This window comes from Balaenoptera acutorostrata, chromosome 13, assembly GCF_949987535.1.
Source record: "Balaenoptera acutorostrata chromosome 13, mBalAcu1.1, whole genome shotgun sequence".
Lineage (NCBI taxonomy): Eukaryota > Metazoa > Chordata > Mammalia > Artiodactyla > Balaenopteridae > Balaenoptera > Balaenoptera acutorostrata.
In genome coordinates this window covers 80,968,736-80,982,624 of record NC_080076.1, presented here as the reverse complement: position 1 = coordinate 80,982,624, position 13,889 = coordinate 80,968,736, and the positions used below count along the sequence as shown (strand labels likewise).

Here is a 13,889-nt window from a genome sequence, read left to right as displayed (position 1 = left end):
AAAAAGGCAAGGAAACCCATCACCCCTGAAGCCTCCAGAAGGAACCAGCCCTGCTGACACCTTGACTTCAGACTTCAGGCATCCAGAACATAAATTTGTGTTGCTATAAGCCACTAGGTTTGTGGCCATATGTTATAGTAGCAAGAGGAAACTCATAAGGCAGAAATGCTTTTCAAGAGAGGAGCTGACATTCTGTGGTCAGCACCTCAGCCAGGGCCCTGCTTACAGAAAAACATGCTTGTTCAATGAAGATGTGCAGGCTGGGTGTTATCCATGAGCAGGACTGTCAAAAGGTTTCAGTCCACCCCCCCACCCCCTGCCCCCATCTGGAATGTTGATCTCTGGAGTTCAGCCTGGCCTTTCTGTCCACCGTTCCGGGAGAACAAGCACAACACCCCCACCCCCTCTACCCGTCCTGTTCGAATGAATGGTTCTTTTCTATCTGTATAAGGGATTATTGTTCTAATTATTTGTGCATCTCTATGGAAACATTCCTTAAAAATACTATATGTCAACTTGAATTTTCCACCAGCAACGTCTTTGGAACATCTGTCTGTGACCATGGACTTGGTTTACATTGAGGGAGGAGGTACTTCCCTTTCGTCCACGCATCAGTGATAGATAAAGCAATGGAAAAGCCTCTGGGCGTCAGGAAGCCTGAGCTACGCCCGGCCCAGGCCTGCCCTTAACTTTCTCTGTGACCTTGGACAAGTCACTTCACCCCAAATCCGTGTACTTCAACTTTACTTCCTTACTTGTAAATTGTGTTGAACTGAATAATCAAGAATACGCCTTTCTGTTCTAAGATTGTATGCTTCCATATCCTCTGCCAGTCAGAAACAATGCTTTTCTAACTACCAGCCAGCCTTGTTGTCCATCACTGTCCCTTTGCACTCTGTGTCCAGGGATTACAAAGCTATTTACATTTTTCTGAATGTAGAGTAATAATATTAGTAATAATAATACCAATATCTGCTTCCCATTTGTTGCTACTCTGCTAAGCACTTTACATTCATTATCTTATTTAATCATCACTGCCCCAGGGGTAGATGTTTTTTTTTCCCTGTTTTATGTATGAGTAAAATTAGGCTCAGAGAAGTAACTTTCCTGTGGTCACACAGTAAGTGGCAGAGCTGGCATTTAAGTGAGCTATCTGTTTTCAGAGCCAGCAGCACTCTTAACCACTTGTTCATAGACCACAAGGAACGTGGTTAGGGCCCAATCAGCATTTGCAGAATGTTTGAATGAACGAACCTGAAAATCATTCCAAGAAGCAAAACAGTTATCACTTTTCCCTGCTTGGGGCTGAAGGTACTTCTTAGAGCAGCCAGCCTCCAGCTGAGCTTCCTGGGGGCACACATAGGAGCTTCCTGGTTGGTTTAGGGCATGCCCTGCCTTGGAGGTCAGACCCGCAGGAAAATGGCAAGGTCTGAAGCACAGGTTTGGATTGTCCCTTCGAAGCCAGAAACCCCAGGGGGAGGGTGTCCCAAAGGAATACATTTTATTGCTTTTGCCTCAGCTATTCATTTACAGCATGAATTTCTCAGGCTCACTCCGAACTTGTGTTCTTAACCATGGAATTGGGTTAGTTATATAGAGAGAGACAACTTTATTCTGGAGTAGACCTGGAAAGAGTTTTAAGCCAGCCCTTGGCTCCCTGCCTTTCAGCCCAGCTGCTCCTGTCAGCAGCCCCTACCTGGTTTCTGAGTGAGAAGTCCAGGCAGGAATTCTTGGATGCTGTAATGAAGAATGAACGTACTTCCCTTATTCATTTCCCCGTCTGTGGCTAGTTAGGAAGCAAAGAGAAAACCTGAGCATTTCCCCACTGTACATCCCAGAAAGTCTTTTCACAGAAGGTCTTTGCTTAGAAGGTCTAATTCTGTTTAACAGAAGACCAGTCCTAGGCTCCTTCTAGGGCTGCCATGGTTAGTGGTCTGGGTCGTTTCCAGAAGGACACAGAGAAATGCCTCTTTAGAGGGGCTGTGCTAGCCTCTTAGAATAGGTTCATCTTTTTGACCTTTTTTGAGAGCTTGCTGTGTACATGCTAATCACTTAGAACAGGAGTTCTCGGTGGGGGTGGCTTTGCCCCCAGGGGACAGTCGGCAATGTCTGGAGACATTTTTGGCTGTCACAACTGGGTGTGTGTGTGTAGGGGTGCCACTGTCATCTGGTGGGGAGGGCCCGGGGATGCTCCTCAACATGCTACAATGCACAGGACAGCCCCCACCACAAAGAATCGTCTGGCCCCAAATGTCATTAGTGCTGAGGCTGAGGACTCCTAGCTTGGAGAAGACAGAGTGTGTTCTTCAAGGCAGGGGTCAGGGAAGGCCTCTGGAGAGGGACATTTGAGCAGAGACACAGAGGAGTGAAGGAAATCTGTGAGCAGAGGGGAGGCGCACTGCCTGGTGGGACCGGGGGTTTCAGTGTAAGTGCGAGGGAGCCTGGGGGTTCCCAGCAGGACGGTGAGATGCTCTCACCCTGTGCTGGTGGGAGTTGGAGGTACTTAGCAGGAAACACATGGTTTAGGTCCTTAGGAATTTGTAGTATCATCAGAATACGAATACAAGTACACATTATATTTAAGAGTCTGGAGACTGATAGTGACAGTAAGTCTATAGGTGCCTACAGCCATTTGCAAATAGTTTTGGGGATTCCATTCAGTCTTTGCGCACCTCTTAGCCATTTATTCAATAAATACTACTTAGCACCTATCAAGTACTAAGACCAGGGTAGGCACTGAGGCTTCGAAGATGCACCACAGGCAAGAAGGAGGAGAAAACCCAAGTTCTGGAGTCCAATAGGTTGCCTCCTGCCACTCACCAGCCGTGTGAACTTGGACAGGACATTTCTTTACCTCTCTGAGCTACAGGTACATCGTCTGAACACTGGAGGGAGCTGATAATGGCATCGACCTTCTGGCATTGTTGGGAGTGGGTAAGTCACTTAGCACCACGCCTAGTAAACAGGAAAGCCCCGGTTAATGGCACCAGTGATGAGGTGCTATCCCTGTGGCCCGGGAACTCACAACCAGAGCAGAGAGCACCAGAGAGAACAGTTTACTGTCACTGTTTTATTGTTAAATCACATTTAAACTCATCTCTACCGCAGTGGATGCCCAAGATACACTGTCAAGTGAAAACAAAGTATATTGCAAGAATGCAGGCAAAGTACAGTCCCATTTATGTAAAAGAAGAAGTTTTACGTATCACACGTGACTGTGTAGTAGAGCAGGTTATGAACAACGTACATAAATACGCATATATTAGAGGACGATCTGGAAGGATACCGACCCAGCTGTTACCAGGAGCTAGTTACCTCTGCAGAGCAGGATCGGGGCTCGGAGATAACTTTCAGTTTGTGGCAGAGACAGTCATGCTCACTGCATAGCCCTGTGTTCACATCCGTTTCCTCCTCTCCATGTGGTTTGATAGGGGCTGAGTGACTAATCTGGCCACTGGAGTGAGTGTGTCTGTGTGTCCCTTCTGGGTGGAGGTATTTAGAAGCAGGTGGGAGTTTTTTACTTTACTCTCCCCTTTGCTGCGGTGACTCTGATTCCATGTGCTGAGGTTGGGGGAGTCCCCATTGTCCTGCATCAGACTTTGTATAATTGAGAAATGGACTCGTTAGGAGTGACTGAGATTTTGGAGCTGCAACATAGCATAGCACAGACTAGTTCACACCAGAAATGGCATCTACTTCTGTGCAGTTGGGTTTTTCCACATTAAGCATGCATTTTAAAAGTTAAAATTAAACTTTTCTCTGAAAAGGCTACATATTATACGATTCCAACTATATGACATTCTGGAAAAGGCAGAACTATGGAGAAAGTAAAAAGATGAGTGGTTGCCAGCAGTTGGGTTGAGAGGGATAAATAGGTGGAGCACAAAGCACTTTTCAGGGCAGTGAAAATAGTCTGTATGATCCTGTAATGGTGGATACATGTCATTATACATTTGTCCAAACCCATAGAGTGTACGACACCAAGGGAGGACCCTCATGTCACCTATGGACTTGGGCAGTGATGGTGAGTCAGTGTAGGTTCATCGACTGTAAGAAATACCCCACTGGGACGGGAGGCGTGGATAGTGGGGAGGCTGTGTGTGTTGGTGGGGCGGGGCACATGGGAACTCTCTATACTGTCCACTCAGTTGTGCTGTGAACCTAAAACTGCTCCAAAAATGAAGTCTGTTTTTTAAAAAGTTAAACTTTCGCTGTGGTACGGGCAAGTCCTGTGACTTTAGAAACATACAAATTCCTGAAAACACCGATTATTATTAGGCTCAGGAATTAACCAGTCATGGGAAGTCTAGGGGTTCAGTGCCAATGTCAGTGGTGATCTACATCCTTGGGTGGAAGGCCAGTCATTTGGGGGAGCTTCCAATAGTTTGGGGACTCCACGGCTTAGGAAGGAAAAGGGGAGTGAAGACATTCAGGAGGATAACACTGAAAACAGGAGGCTTTGAAATGGAAGGCAAGTTTCTTTTTGTGAGGCTGAGTCTAGGAGCTACGAGCTGCCTCTTTTCCTTTTAGTATCTTTATTCGGAATGAGACCAACAGCCCGGCCAATATCTATAAATAAACAGCCCATGATGATTTGTCCCTCCTGATTACAATTGTCCAAACAAAGGAAAGTAGCCCGTTCCCGGATCTAAGCCCCCCTGGCCACACTGAAGCCTTGGCAGCACTTGAGTCCCCAGAAAGAGATTTTAGTGGTTGCTGTGCGAGAATCCTCAAAGGCGTTTCAGCTCCAGTCCCCGGCCACAATTTAAGGATGGAGTCAGCCAAACATTTGTGAGGCTAAGTGGGGGGAGAAAGAGCAGGAGGAAGGCATTTCTTAGCGCCCAGGGGACCCAAATGAGAAGCAGTCTTTCAGCAGTTTGATTTTGTTTTTTTTAAATCACTTTTGTGGTGCCACAAACTTGCCCTCTGATCTTGGCAAGGGGAGAACTTCTTGAGATAAGAATGCCAGGGCTGCCCTGCGGCTCCCGCACTTCCATTCAGCCCACTGTGTAATGCAGTCGGCTTCTGCCTCCCCGCCTCCCGAGAAGCTGGGCTTCCGAAGCCAACAGCAGTGTCCCAGTTGGCAAACAGAGGGGCTCCTTCAACCCCGGTGGCTCTGACTGCGTCTTCCTCTTCCTGCTTCTACTTGCCGGCTACTCCTTGTGAGTTTCTCTTGCGGCTTGCAGTGAGTGTGGCTGTCTGTGCTCTTCCTTAGCTTTCTTCTTCCTTTTTTTTTTTTTTTTCTTAGCTTTTTTCTTGTCTCAAAGTCTTTCTTCTTGCCTGCCTTCATATAGATTTCCTGCAGCAGGGCCTGAGACCTGTGCGGTCACACCGGGCCCCAGTCTCAGAAGGACTCCGTGCTTGGTTTAATGTTTGGCTCTCACCGTCCTGAAATTCTTAATACGTTTTGAACAAGGTGTTCTCATTTATATTTTGCAGTGAGCCTGGCAAATTACGTAGCTGGTCCTGCCTGCAGGTACTTTGTTTTAATACTTCCCCCAAAAAGTATGTGGGCAAGTGACTTAATTTCTCTGTGTCACAATTTTCTTGGGTTATTAAGAGAATTCAGTGACATCGCTCTCGGAAAGCGCTAAGTGCAGTGCCTGGCAGGCATACAGCAGGCACTCAACACGTGCTGGTTAGGGTTATTATTGCTTCTGGCCTCTCTCCTCCCTTGAGCTGGTTCCCTCTTGCTCATCTCAGTGAAAGAGATTAGCAGTCATTCAGAAGTATAATCTGTTAATCGTTGGCTCCTCCCACTTCCCCTCTCCACATCCAAACCGTCATCAGCTCCTCTTTATTCTGCATTTGAAATGTTTATTAAACTTTTCCTCTCCTTCCCTCTCTGCTGCCACTGTGCAGACTTAGCTTACACGAGTTATTCCAATGGCTTCCTAATTAATTTCCTCGCCTCCTGTCTTTTCTTTTTTCTTTTTTTCCAAAACAGAGCCACTTGATCCAGCAGCTGAGATTAAGTCAAGCTGGTCCAACAGGAATTTATGCAAATGTCCAGGTTTGTCCTTGAGAATGGAGTGTGCTCCACTGAAAGAGGTTGGGAAAAGAAAACGAACATTGGTGCCTACTTCCGCGCCGAGCTTTGGACACACAGTTTTGCGTGCAGTCGTCACCAGGATGCTATTAGGTGGAGATGGTCATCTCCCATTTTATGGGGAAGAAACCAGGGCTCCGAGAGCTGGTAGGGCTTGGGCAGTTTCACGGTGACAGAGCTGGGATTCATACCCAAATCTCTCTGACTTGAAAGTACCCGCTCACCAGAAAAAAAGACATGAGTGGAAAAACTAGTGAAATGGGAATAGGACCTGTAGGTTAATTAACTGTGATGTGGCAATGTTAGTTTCCTGGTTTGGCTCATTGTGCAATAGTTGTGTAAGATGTTAACAGTAGAGAAAGCTGGGTGAAGCATATACGGGAAATCTCTGTACTATTTTTGAACCTTTTCTTCAACTCTAAATTTATTTCAAAGTACAAAGTTAAAAAAAAAGAAAAGAAATACCTTTCCACTACGTACTCTGTGCCCTTCACTGAACTTCTTGATCTTATTGTCTAGAACAATCCCCACTTCTTGATACTGTCCCCCCAAAACACACACACATGCACACACATGCACGTGTGCACACACACATGCTCACGCATATTCCACACAGTATCTTGCACAGGAACATCGGCCCCAGCTCTCTGTACCCATCAGCTGATACAGCCCTGGCTATGACCTACCCCAAGGCATCAGTGGGAATTATGGAAGGAGACAGTAACCGGGTGCCTGTGATTTACACTATAACTGTGTTCACCTCCCCCCCACCCTTTGGCTATAAAAATGCAGCGGTGTTGCAATTTATACATTGCAAAATGCCTCTCCTGCCCGCCACCCATCCCCTGCATCACCTCCTCCCCTCTCTGAGTTGGCATGTAACCTTGATGATCCAGCCAAATGAGTTATTTGAGATGGAAACGTTAATTTATTTGAGCAGATGGGTGTCACCGCTGCTCTGTAAAAAGGTGGCGTTTTGCCGTATTGGCCCAGAGTGCCGCAGATGAAGTCCTGGCTGCGTCGCTGAATCACCGAGTGTGAACGGAATCATATGTTAACGGCACTAAGGGAAATGCCTATTTAAGCCAAGCCCTTCCAGAAAACAAATCCTCGCCCCCCCCACCCCGATTTTTGTTTAAAATCTGGATTTTCGCATCTCTGATTTGCCGAGGGTCTGAAAAACCTGAAACTCATTATTTCTCAAAGTGTGGTCCAATGTCCGCCCACATCAGAGTCAAGCAAGGGTTTTATTAAAACGCAGATCTGTGGGACCCACCCCTGACCTACAACCCCCCACCCTTGGGAGTACAGGCTTGGGGATTCTGCAGTTTTAACAAGCTCCCTGGGTGACTGTCACACACACTGAAAGTGGGACCCCCGTGGCTGAAATGATGCTATCAAACTGCCCAGGAAAATCTTCAAAACAAAACAGAACAAAGCAAGAAACCTTGGGATCCGAGGTGGGTTTTTTTTTTTGGCGGGGGGGAGTCCTGTTTTGTTTCTTTCTACTTTCCTCTCCCCTTTCAGATTTTGTGAAAAAAAAGTATTACTTTTGTAGTCAGAAATAAATACGTAAAAGGGATAAAAAGATAGCACAAAGAGATTGTTTGTGTACTAGAAGCCAAAGATGGTTTGGAAATGTCAGGAATTTCCAAGACAAGGGGTGTCGCTGTCCTTGGCCCTGAACTTTCAGTCTATACTCTCTCCTCAGACACCCTCCACCACCCAACCCCACTCCCCCCCCCCTCCCCTGACCGCTGCCTTCTCTAAGTGTTACATCCAATTTTCTCTTGAATACATGTAGTGAAGAAACTCAATGACCTCCCAGGGGACCTTACTTATAGGGAAGAAGCACAGTGAGAGGATTTATGGAACGTCTGTGAAATACGTGTGTAGAAACTCGCGACATTTTGATCGCTACCAAGGAGAAAAATGGACAGTTTCTTACCAGTCAGTTGCATGAGCCTTTTTTTTAAGGGTTTTTAAAATTAATTAATTGCCCCCCCCCCCCTCTTTGTTAGGAATTCTTGGCACAGACACAGGCCCCGGAGAAGGGAAACATTGCCCACGGGCTGTATGTCCAAACTGTCAGGATTTCAATCCCAAATCTCTGGGGGCAAAGCCAGATTTCTTGTGCTTCCCATGGAGTGGGGAGAGCCCTGTCAACGTTCACGGGAAGGAGGGTATTATTAGTAATAGTGCTGCCTCTTCTCGAACAGCCTCCGTGCCACTTCAAGCATCACAGGCTCCCAGATAGCCTCTCCCCAAGGCTGCCTCTGCACCCAGAGCCATTTTCAGGGGAGAAGAGCCTGAGATGTTTGCCATGCGGCATCAGGCCCCGTCCACCTCCAGCCCCTTGTCAAATGCAGGAGCATCGATTAGGCATCTGGTTTTTCTCAGCCTTGCAGGTTCCATTCCTTCCCCCGGGGAATTTGCAGCCAAAGACAATGAGCTGAACGGAATTTCCCGAATGGCTGGAGGAGGAAGAGCCCTTGGAGGAGAATTTGGGCTCTGCATCCTGCTTTTGTCCCCAACTAGTCTTGGGCCCTTTCTTGGCCTTGGTTTCTTCATCTGTAAAATAAAAATCCAGAGGAGTTATGAAGATCAGAGAAAATCTATAAACAAATAGTTATCAACCAGAAACGACTTTGTCCCCCATCCCCCCCACCCCGGGACGTTTGGCAATGCCTGGAGACAGTTTTGGTTGTCATGACTGGGGCGGGGGGCAGTGCTACCGGCATCTAGTGCATAGAGGCCAGGGATACATGGGGCAGCCCCCCACAACCAAGAATTATCCAGCCCAAATATCAGCTGTGCTGTGATTGAGAAACCCTGATATAAAGGGCCTGGCAAACAATTAGTGATTCAAGTGGTACTAGTGAGAAAGGGTGTGGGAAAAGGAATACAGTAAATGTATTCAATAAACCTTAGCTATTATTAGTAGATCTGAGTTAATTGGTAGTTGCTTCCTGGAATGCCTTGAAGGATTCTAAGGCTACAAACAAGCTCAGCTAGACAGTGTCATGATTGATTAGCGATGTCTGCCATGGGCTTGGCGGGGGGAAGTGGCAGCATGAGTGCAGTGTATTTTCTGACCCTGGACTCTATGATGTCTAGCATCTGTTTCTACTCTGACATTCTGTGATCCTATTGCTATGATTCTGTGAGTCTATCTATAAAGTTCTGTAGTCAGCATTATTTACAGAATATTTAAGCAGGCCAGGCTCCTGCAGGCTTGCTTGGCAGGGGAGGAGGGTGAATGGAAAGCCAGGACGACAGAGCTGGCTCTGTGCAAGGTAAACTAGATAGCGGCTGACAGGATGTGGGGGATGTGATGCAGGCAACCCCCCTCTTACTGCCCCCAAGTCTTCCCCACCTCGCCTGGGTTAAAAATGTTTATGGTTAGAGTCACTCCACTGGATTAAACACTGTCTCCAGGAGGCCTTTGTTTAAATGCACAGAGATTACCTAGAAGGGATAAGCATGCAATCCATCCCTATGTATTAATTCAATAAACTAGTCGTTGCTCGGCAGAATAGAACTGAGGGACAGGAGACAGGTTATCTGTGAGAGCAGGTGAGGAGGTGGGGGAAAGCATGCCTTATAGGGCAGGAGTTGGAATCAGTATTGCACAACTCCAGGAGATGCTATTTGCACTGAATTAGGGTGACCAACTTGTCCCGGGACTTCCCTAGTTTTTTTTTTTTTTTAATGTTTACTTACTAATTTTAGTTATTTATTATTTTTTGGCTGTGCTGCATGGCATGTAGGATCTTAGTTCCTGGACCAGGGATCAAACCCATGCCCCCTGCATTGGAAGTGCAGAGTCTTAATCACTGGACCACGGGGAAGTCCCAGGGACTTTCCTAGTTTTAAAACTGAAGATCCCATGTCCCAGGAACTCCCTCTGCCCTGGGTGATCCAGGATGGTTGATTATCCTACCTCTAGGCCACATGGCATGGAAGGAACTGTGTAGTCCTTGCTGTAATTTATCCCTCATGCAGCTGCCTGAATTCTCTTTCTGGACATGTTCCTCCCTTGCCTATGAATCCTCTGTGGCTCCCTAGGGCCCTCCAAACTAGCTTGGGACTCTCCATCGTGGTGCCCAAGGTGTCCCCAGCCTTGCTTCCTGATGTCACCTGATCCACCTGCCATGAATCACTCCAACTAGTCACCATATTGGAGACGTGCTGTGTATTATTCTCTCTCTCTGGGTTAGAGGAGGAGCTTTCCTAGAGAGGGAACTCACTTCTTGGAGTGTATTCAACTTGTGTCAGTAGCAAAAGAGTTACTTAGCCCAGCCTTTGTAAATAGTATAAAACTCGTCTGAACCCCCACCGCCCCCACAGTGAGTCAGGGCTTAGGGATATGGCTACCACTTTGTGTCAAGAGAAATCCCACATACCCCAGCGAGCCCCAGGAACCCTTGGAGGATGAGGGTGAAGCCACCAGGCACATGGGACCACTCTAAGTGAAAATAAGGCCTTCCTTCCTGCACTCTTTAAACTTTTCAAAGCAGTTTCACACACACCCCTGGACAGATCCCCTCTGTATCTCTGAGAAAAAGGGAGGATGGATGTCATGCCCATCTGACAGGTGGAAAAACTGAGGTCCCGGGCAGAGGGTCCTATACTCAATAAAGAAACGTTTCTGGATTAGGAGGATCAGGCACAGTGACGTTTAGTGTCTCATTGCACGTTGGTGCTTGGTCTATAACTAATCAAAGTCTTCTGCCTTCTATCCTCTGATGTTTTCATTCATTCATTTACTGAATGCTTAGTATGTGTCAGGCACCGTGTTCGTCTCATAATGACGATTATAGCTAGGGTCGTGGGGGATTTTACTACCTGCAAGTCCCTCTGCTAAGTTCTGGATGTGCCTTCATTTCAATGCTCAGAGCAAGCTTTGTGGTATGGGTACAACTACTGTCCCAGATACAGGGGAGGAAACTGAGACTGAAGAGGGAAAAGCAACCCATCCAGGGTCACTCAGCTCACAAGTGGGGGCTCTGCTTAGGCTCATCGTGTTCCCTGGTGTGGTGTGCTTGTGTGGAGCTCTCAGTCTTGTAAGGAGAGAGACATGCCAATTTTCTGAGGTCCAGCCTTTTCCTCTAAGACTCTCCAGGCTGTTCCCTCCCAATGAGCAACACTCCAAATAGGAGACCAATGTTAATGAAGCATCTTCTGTGGGCCAGGCATGTGCACCTATGTTTCCCACACCACCTGGCGAAGTAGCTGCAGTTGAGTCCAGAAGAAATCAAGGCTCCTTGGGTTGACGTGATTGGCCAAAGCTGGCACAGCTGGTGTGCGGGGAGTGGAGACCTGGCCTTGGACGGTGATGCCACATGACTTGCTTTTTCCACCAGTCTTGGCTCTCCCAAAGGACGTGCGGTGGGGAGAGTTTGCTGCAAGTCTTCAGGTCACATAGGAACCACAGGAACAGTTCTCTTGCGCTTGGTACGTGATCTTAAGCACAAACTCTCGGGACAGGAGCCAGAAAGCCACTCTCCCACCCATTCATTGTAGGGCAGGGGAGCTGGGGACAGGACCCAGAGCCGGACCCAGTGGAGTCCTGCTGCCCATGTCAGGCAGCAGGTGGCGCTGTGGCCCTGGTTTAACAAGGACAGCGGGAAGGTGGAAAGGAGGGGGGAATCCAGAAAGAAAAACTTGTGGAAAACAAGGATTTAAAAAGAAGAACAATTTGTTCCAAAACATTTGCCTTGTAACGGGGTCATCTATAAATTCTGGGATTTCCTGTTTGCTGCTGGGCAGGCTGGCCTGCGGGCAGGCCACTCTCTTCTCTGCAGTCTGGAAGAATCATTTAAGCCCAGCTCACGAGCTCTGGCCTCCCCTGGCCCAGACTGGCTCTGAAATTTCCCAGCTTTTGTGCCCATAAGCAGGATCCTGTGACAGCAGGTCTCCTTGAGCCGTGCTCCAGTTTCCACGGGGGTGGGAGGAGGAGTGAGATCATGGTCATTTTTAAAGGAGAGACTGTCCTCATGAGCTCCCTGTGTTCTCCGTGCCGCCAGGCTTGTTTGAAGGCATAAAGTAGGAGAAAAGAATAAAATGAAAGAAACAGAGGTGGATTCTTCTATTTTTATTTTCCATAGTTAACGATTTTGTGTGTGTGGTGAGAACACTTAAGATCTACATTCTTAGCAAATTTCAAGTATGCAATTCAGTACTATTAACCAGCAGTATTATTAAACAGATTCCAGAACTTACTCATTTTCAAGCTGTAAGTTAGTACCCTTTGACCAACACGTCCCCGTTTCTTGTACTCCCCAGCCTGCCCCGGCAGCCACCGTTCTACTCTGTGCTTCTGCAAGAGTGACGTTTTTAGATTCCACACATAAGTGATACCATGCAATATTTGTGCTTCTGTGTCTGTCTTATTTCACTTAGCATAATGTCTTCTTGTTGTTGTAAATGGCAGGATCTCCTTTTTTATGACCTAATAATACTCCTTTGTGTAAATATGCCACGTTTTCTTTAGACATTGATCTGTCAGTGAACACTTAGGTTGTTTCCATATCATGGCTGTTGTGAATAATGCTTCAGTGATCATGGAAGTTCAGATATCTCTTCAAGATTCTGATTTCATTTCCTTTGGATTTATAACCAGCAGTGAGATTGCTGGGTCATATGGTAGTTCTATTTTTATTTTCTTGAAGAAGGAGGTAGCCCCTTTAAAAAAGAGAGAGAGCTGTTCTAGTCAATATGGGGAGAAACATTTCACTGGAAAAGAGAGAGAAAATTCTTTTTACCAGCCTGGTAGAACTTGAACCAAGCCTAAAGCCCAAAGCCATCAATGAACGAATGGCTAAAGAAAATGCATGCATGCATCCACCCATCCATCCACTCATTCATCCATCCATCTATCTACCCATCCATGTGTCCATCCATCCACCACTCATCCATCCATCCATCCATCCATCCACCTGTTCATCCATCCATCCATCCAACTGCTCACTCATTCACTCAGCAAACAATTATGGAGTACCTACCGTATGCTCGTACCTTTTCCTGTTTTTACTCTGAGGGTAAACCTAGACCAGCTGTGGGGTCAGTGGCATGTGGAGGACATGCGAGTAGCATCTGGAGATGGGATCCAGAAGGTGGGCTTGGGATTCCTGGACAAGAACTGTTAGCAAGGATTGCAACATACTACTTGGCCAGGGTGAGGGGTACAGTTTGTGGCTGAAAATAGAGTTTTTCTCTGAATAAGTCAAACGAGCCTGCCTGGGATCAAATCCACGAGGGCTGGACAATCTGGTCCCAGCAAATTAAAACAACATGGGCACCAGCCAGCTACATTTTTGAAAACAGTATTTGTGTTGTTTTAATCAAGGACACCACCTCCTCTGTCCTTTGCTCTTGACAAAAAGCTCTGAATTGAAATGGGGCAGAATTTATAAGAAAATAAAACAATTCTTGGGCATCCCAGCACAAACTCATTTTCCTTTTCATCAGCTTCACAATTTAAGGGCCTCTCTCTATCTCGTTTTACCCTTCTGCCTGCAGGATTATGAGGATTAATGAGCCCATGCCAAGATAGTGTCTAAGTGACACGAGAGCAACACTGCTGTTTCCATATGTAGCTGAACCCAACCTGTTGCATCCTTCCCACAGGTGGAGAGTCCCTTTTAGTAGGGTCTTGGTCCCTGCAGTGCCTGTGGGCAGCCAAGGGGGCAGCTTGAGCCCCAGGCTGAGTCTGTGTATTAACTGTGTCTTATTTTCTATATTCTGATGCTTTGAACATCTTGGAACCTTGCTACCCAGGGAGGGACTGCTCCTCCTGGGCTTAGCCAGTTCCTAGAGATAGTGAACAACTAGCCAG

General features: G+C 47.0%; 1 protein-coding gene across 2 annotated transcripts in view; it reads left to right on the top strand.

The window, feature by feature from the left end:
• The window catches only part of SPRING1 (SREBF pathway regulator in golgi 1), a 222,041-nt gene that overhangs the window by 93,631 nt on the left and 114,521 nt on the right, over positions 1-13,889 (top strand). Inside the window, exon 5 of one of the 2 annotated variants that reach the window (XM_057526700.1) lies at positions 5,948-6,437. The exons of the other annotated variant lie outside the window; for it this stretch is intronic. Coding sequence (XP_057382683.1) covers positions 5,948-6,025 — 78 coding nt within the window. The 3' untranslated portion in view covers positions 6,026-6,437. Of the gene's footprint in view, positions 1-5,947; positions 6,438-13,889 lie in introns of those variants that run through there. 2 annotated transcript variants of the gene reach the window in all.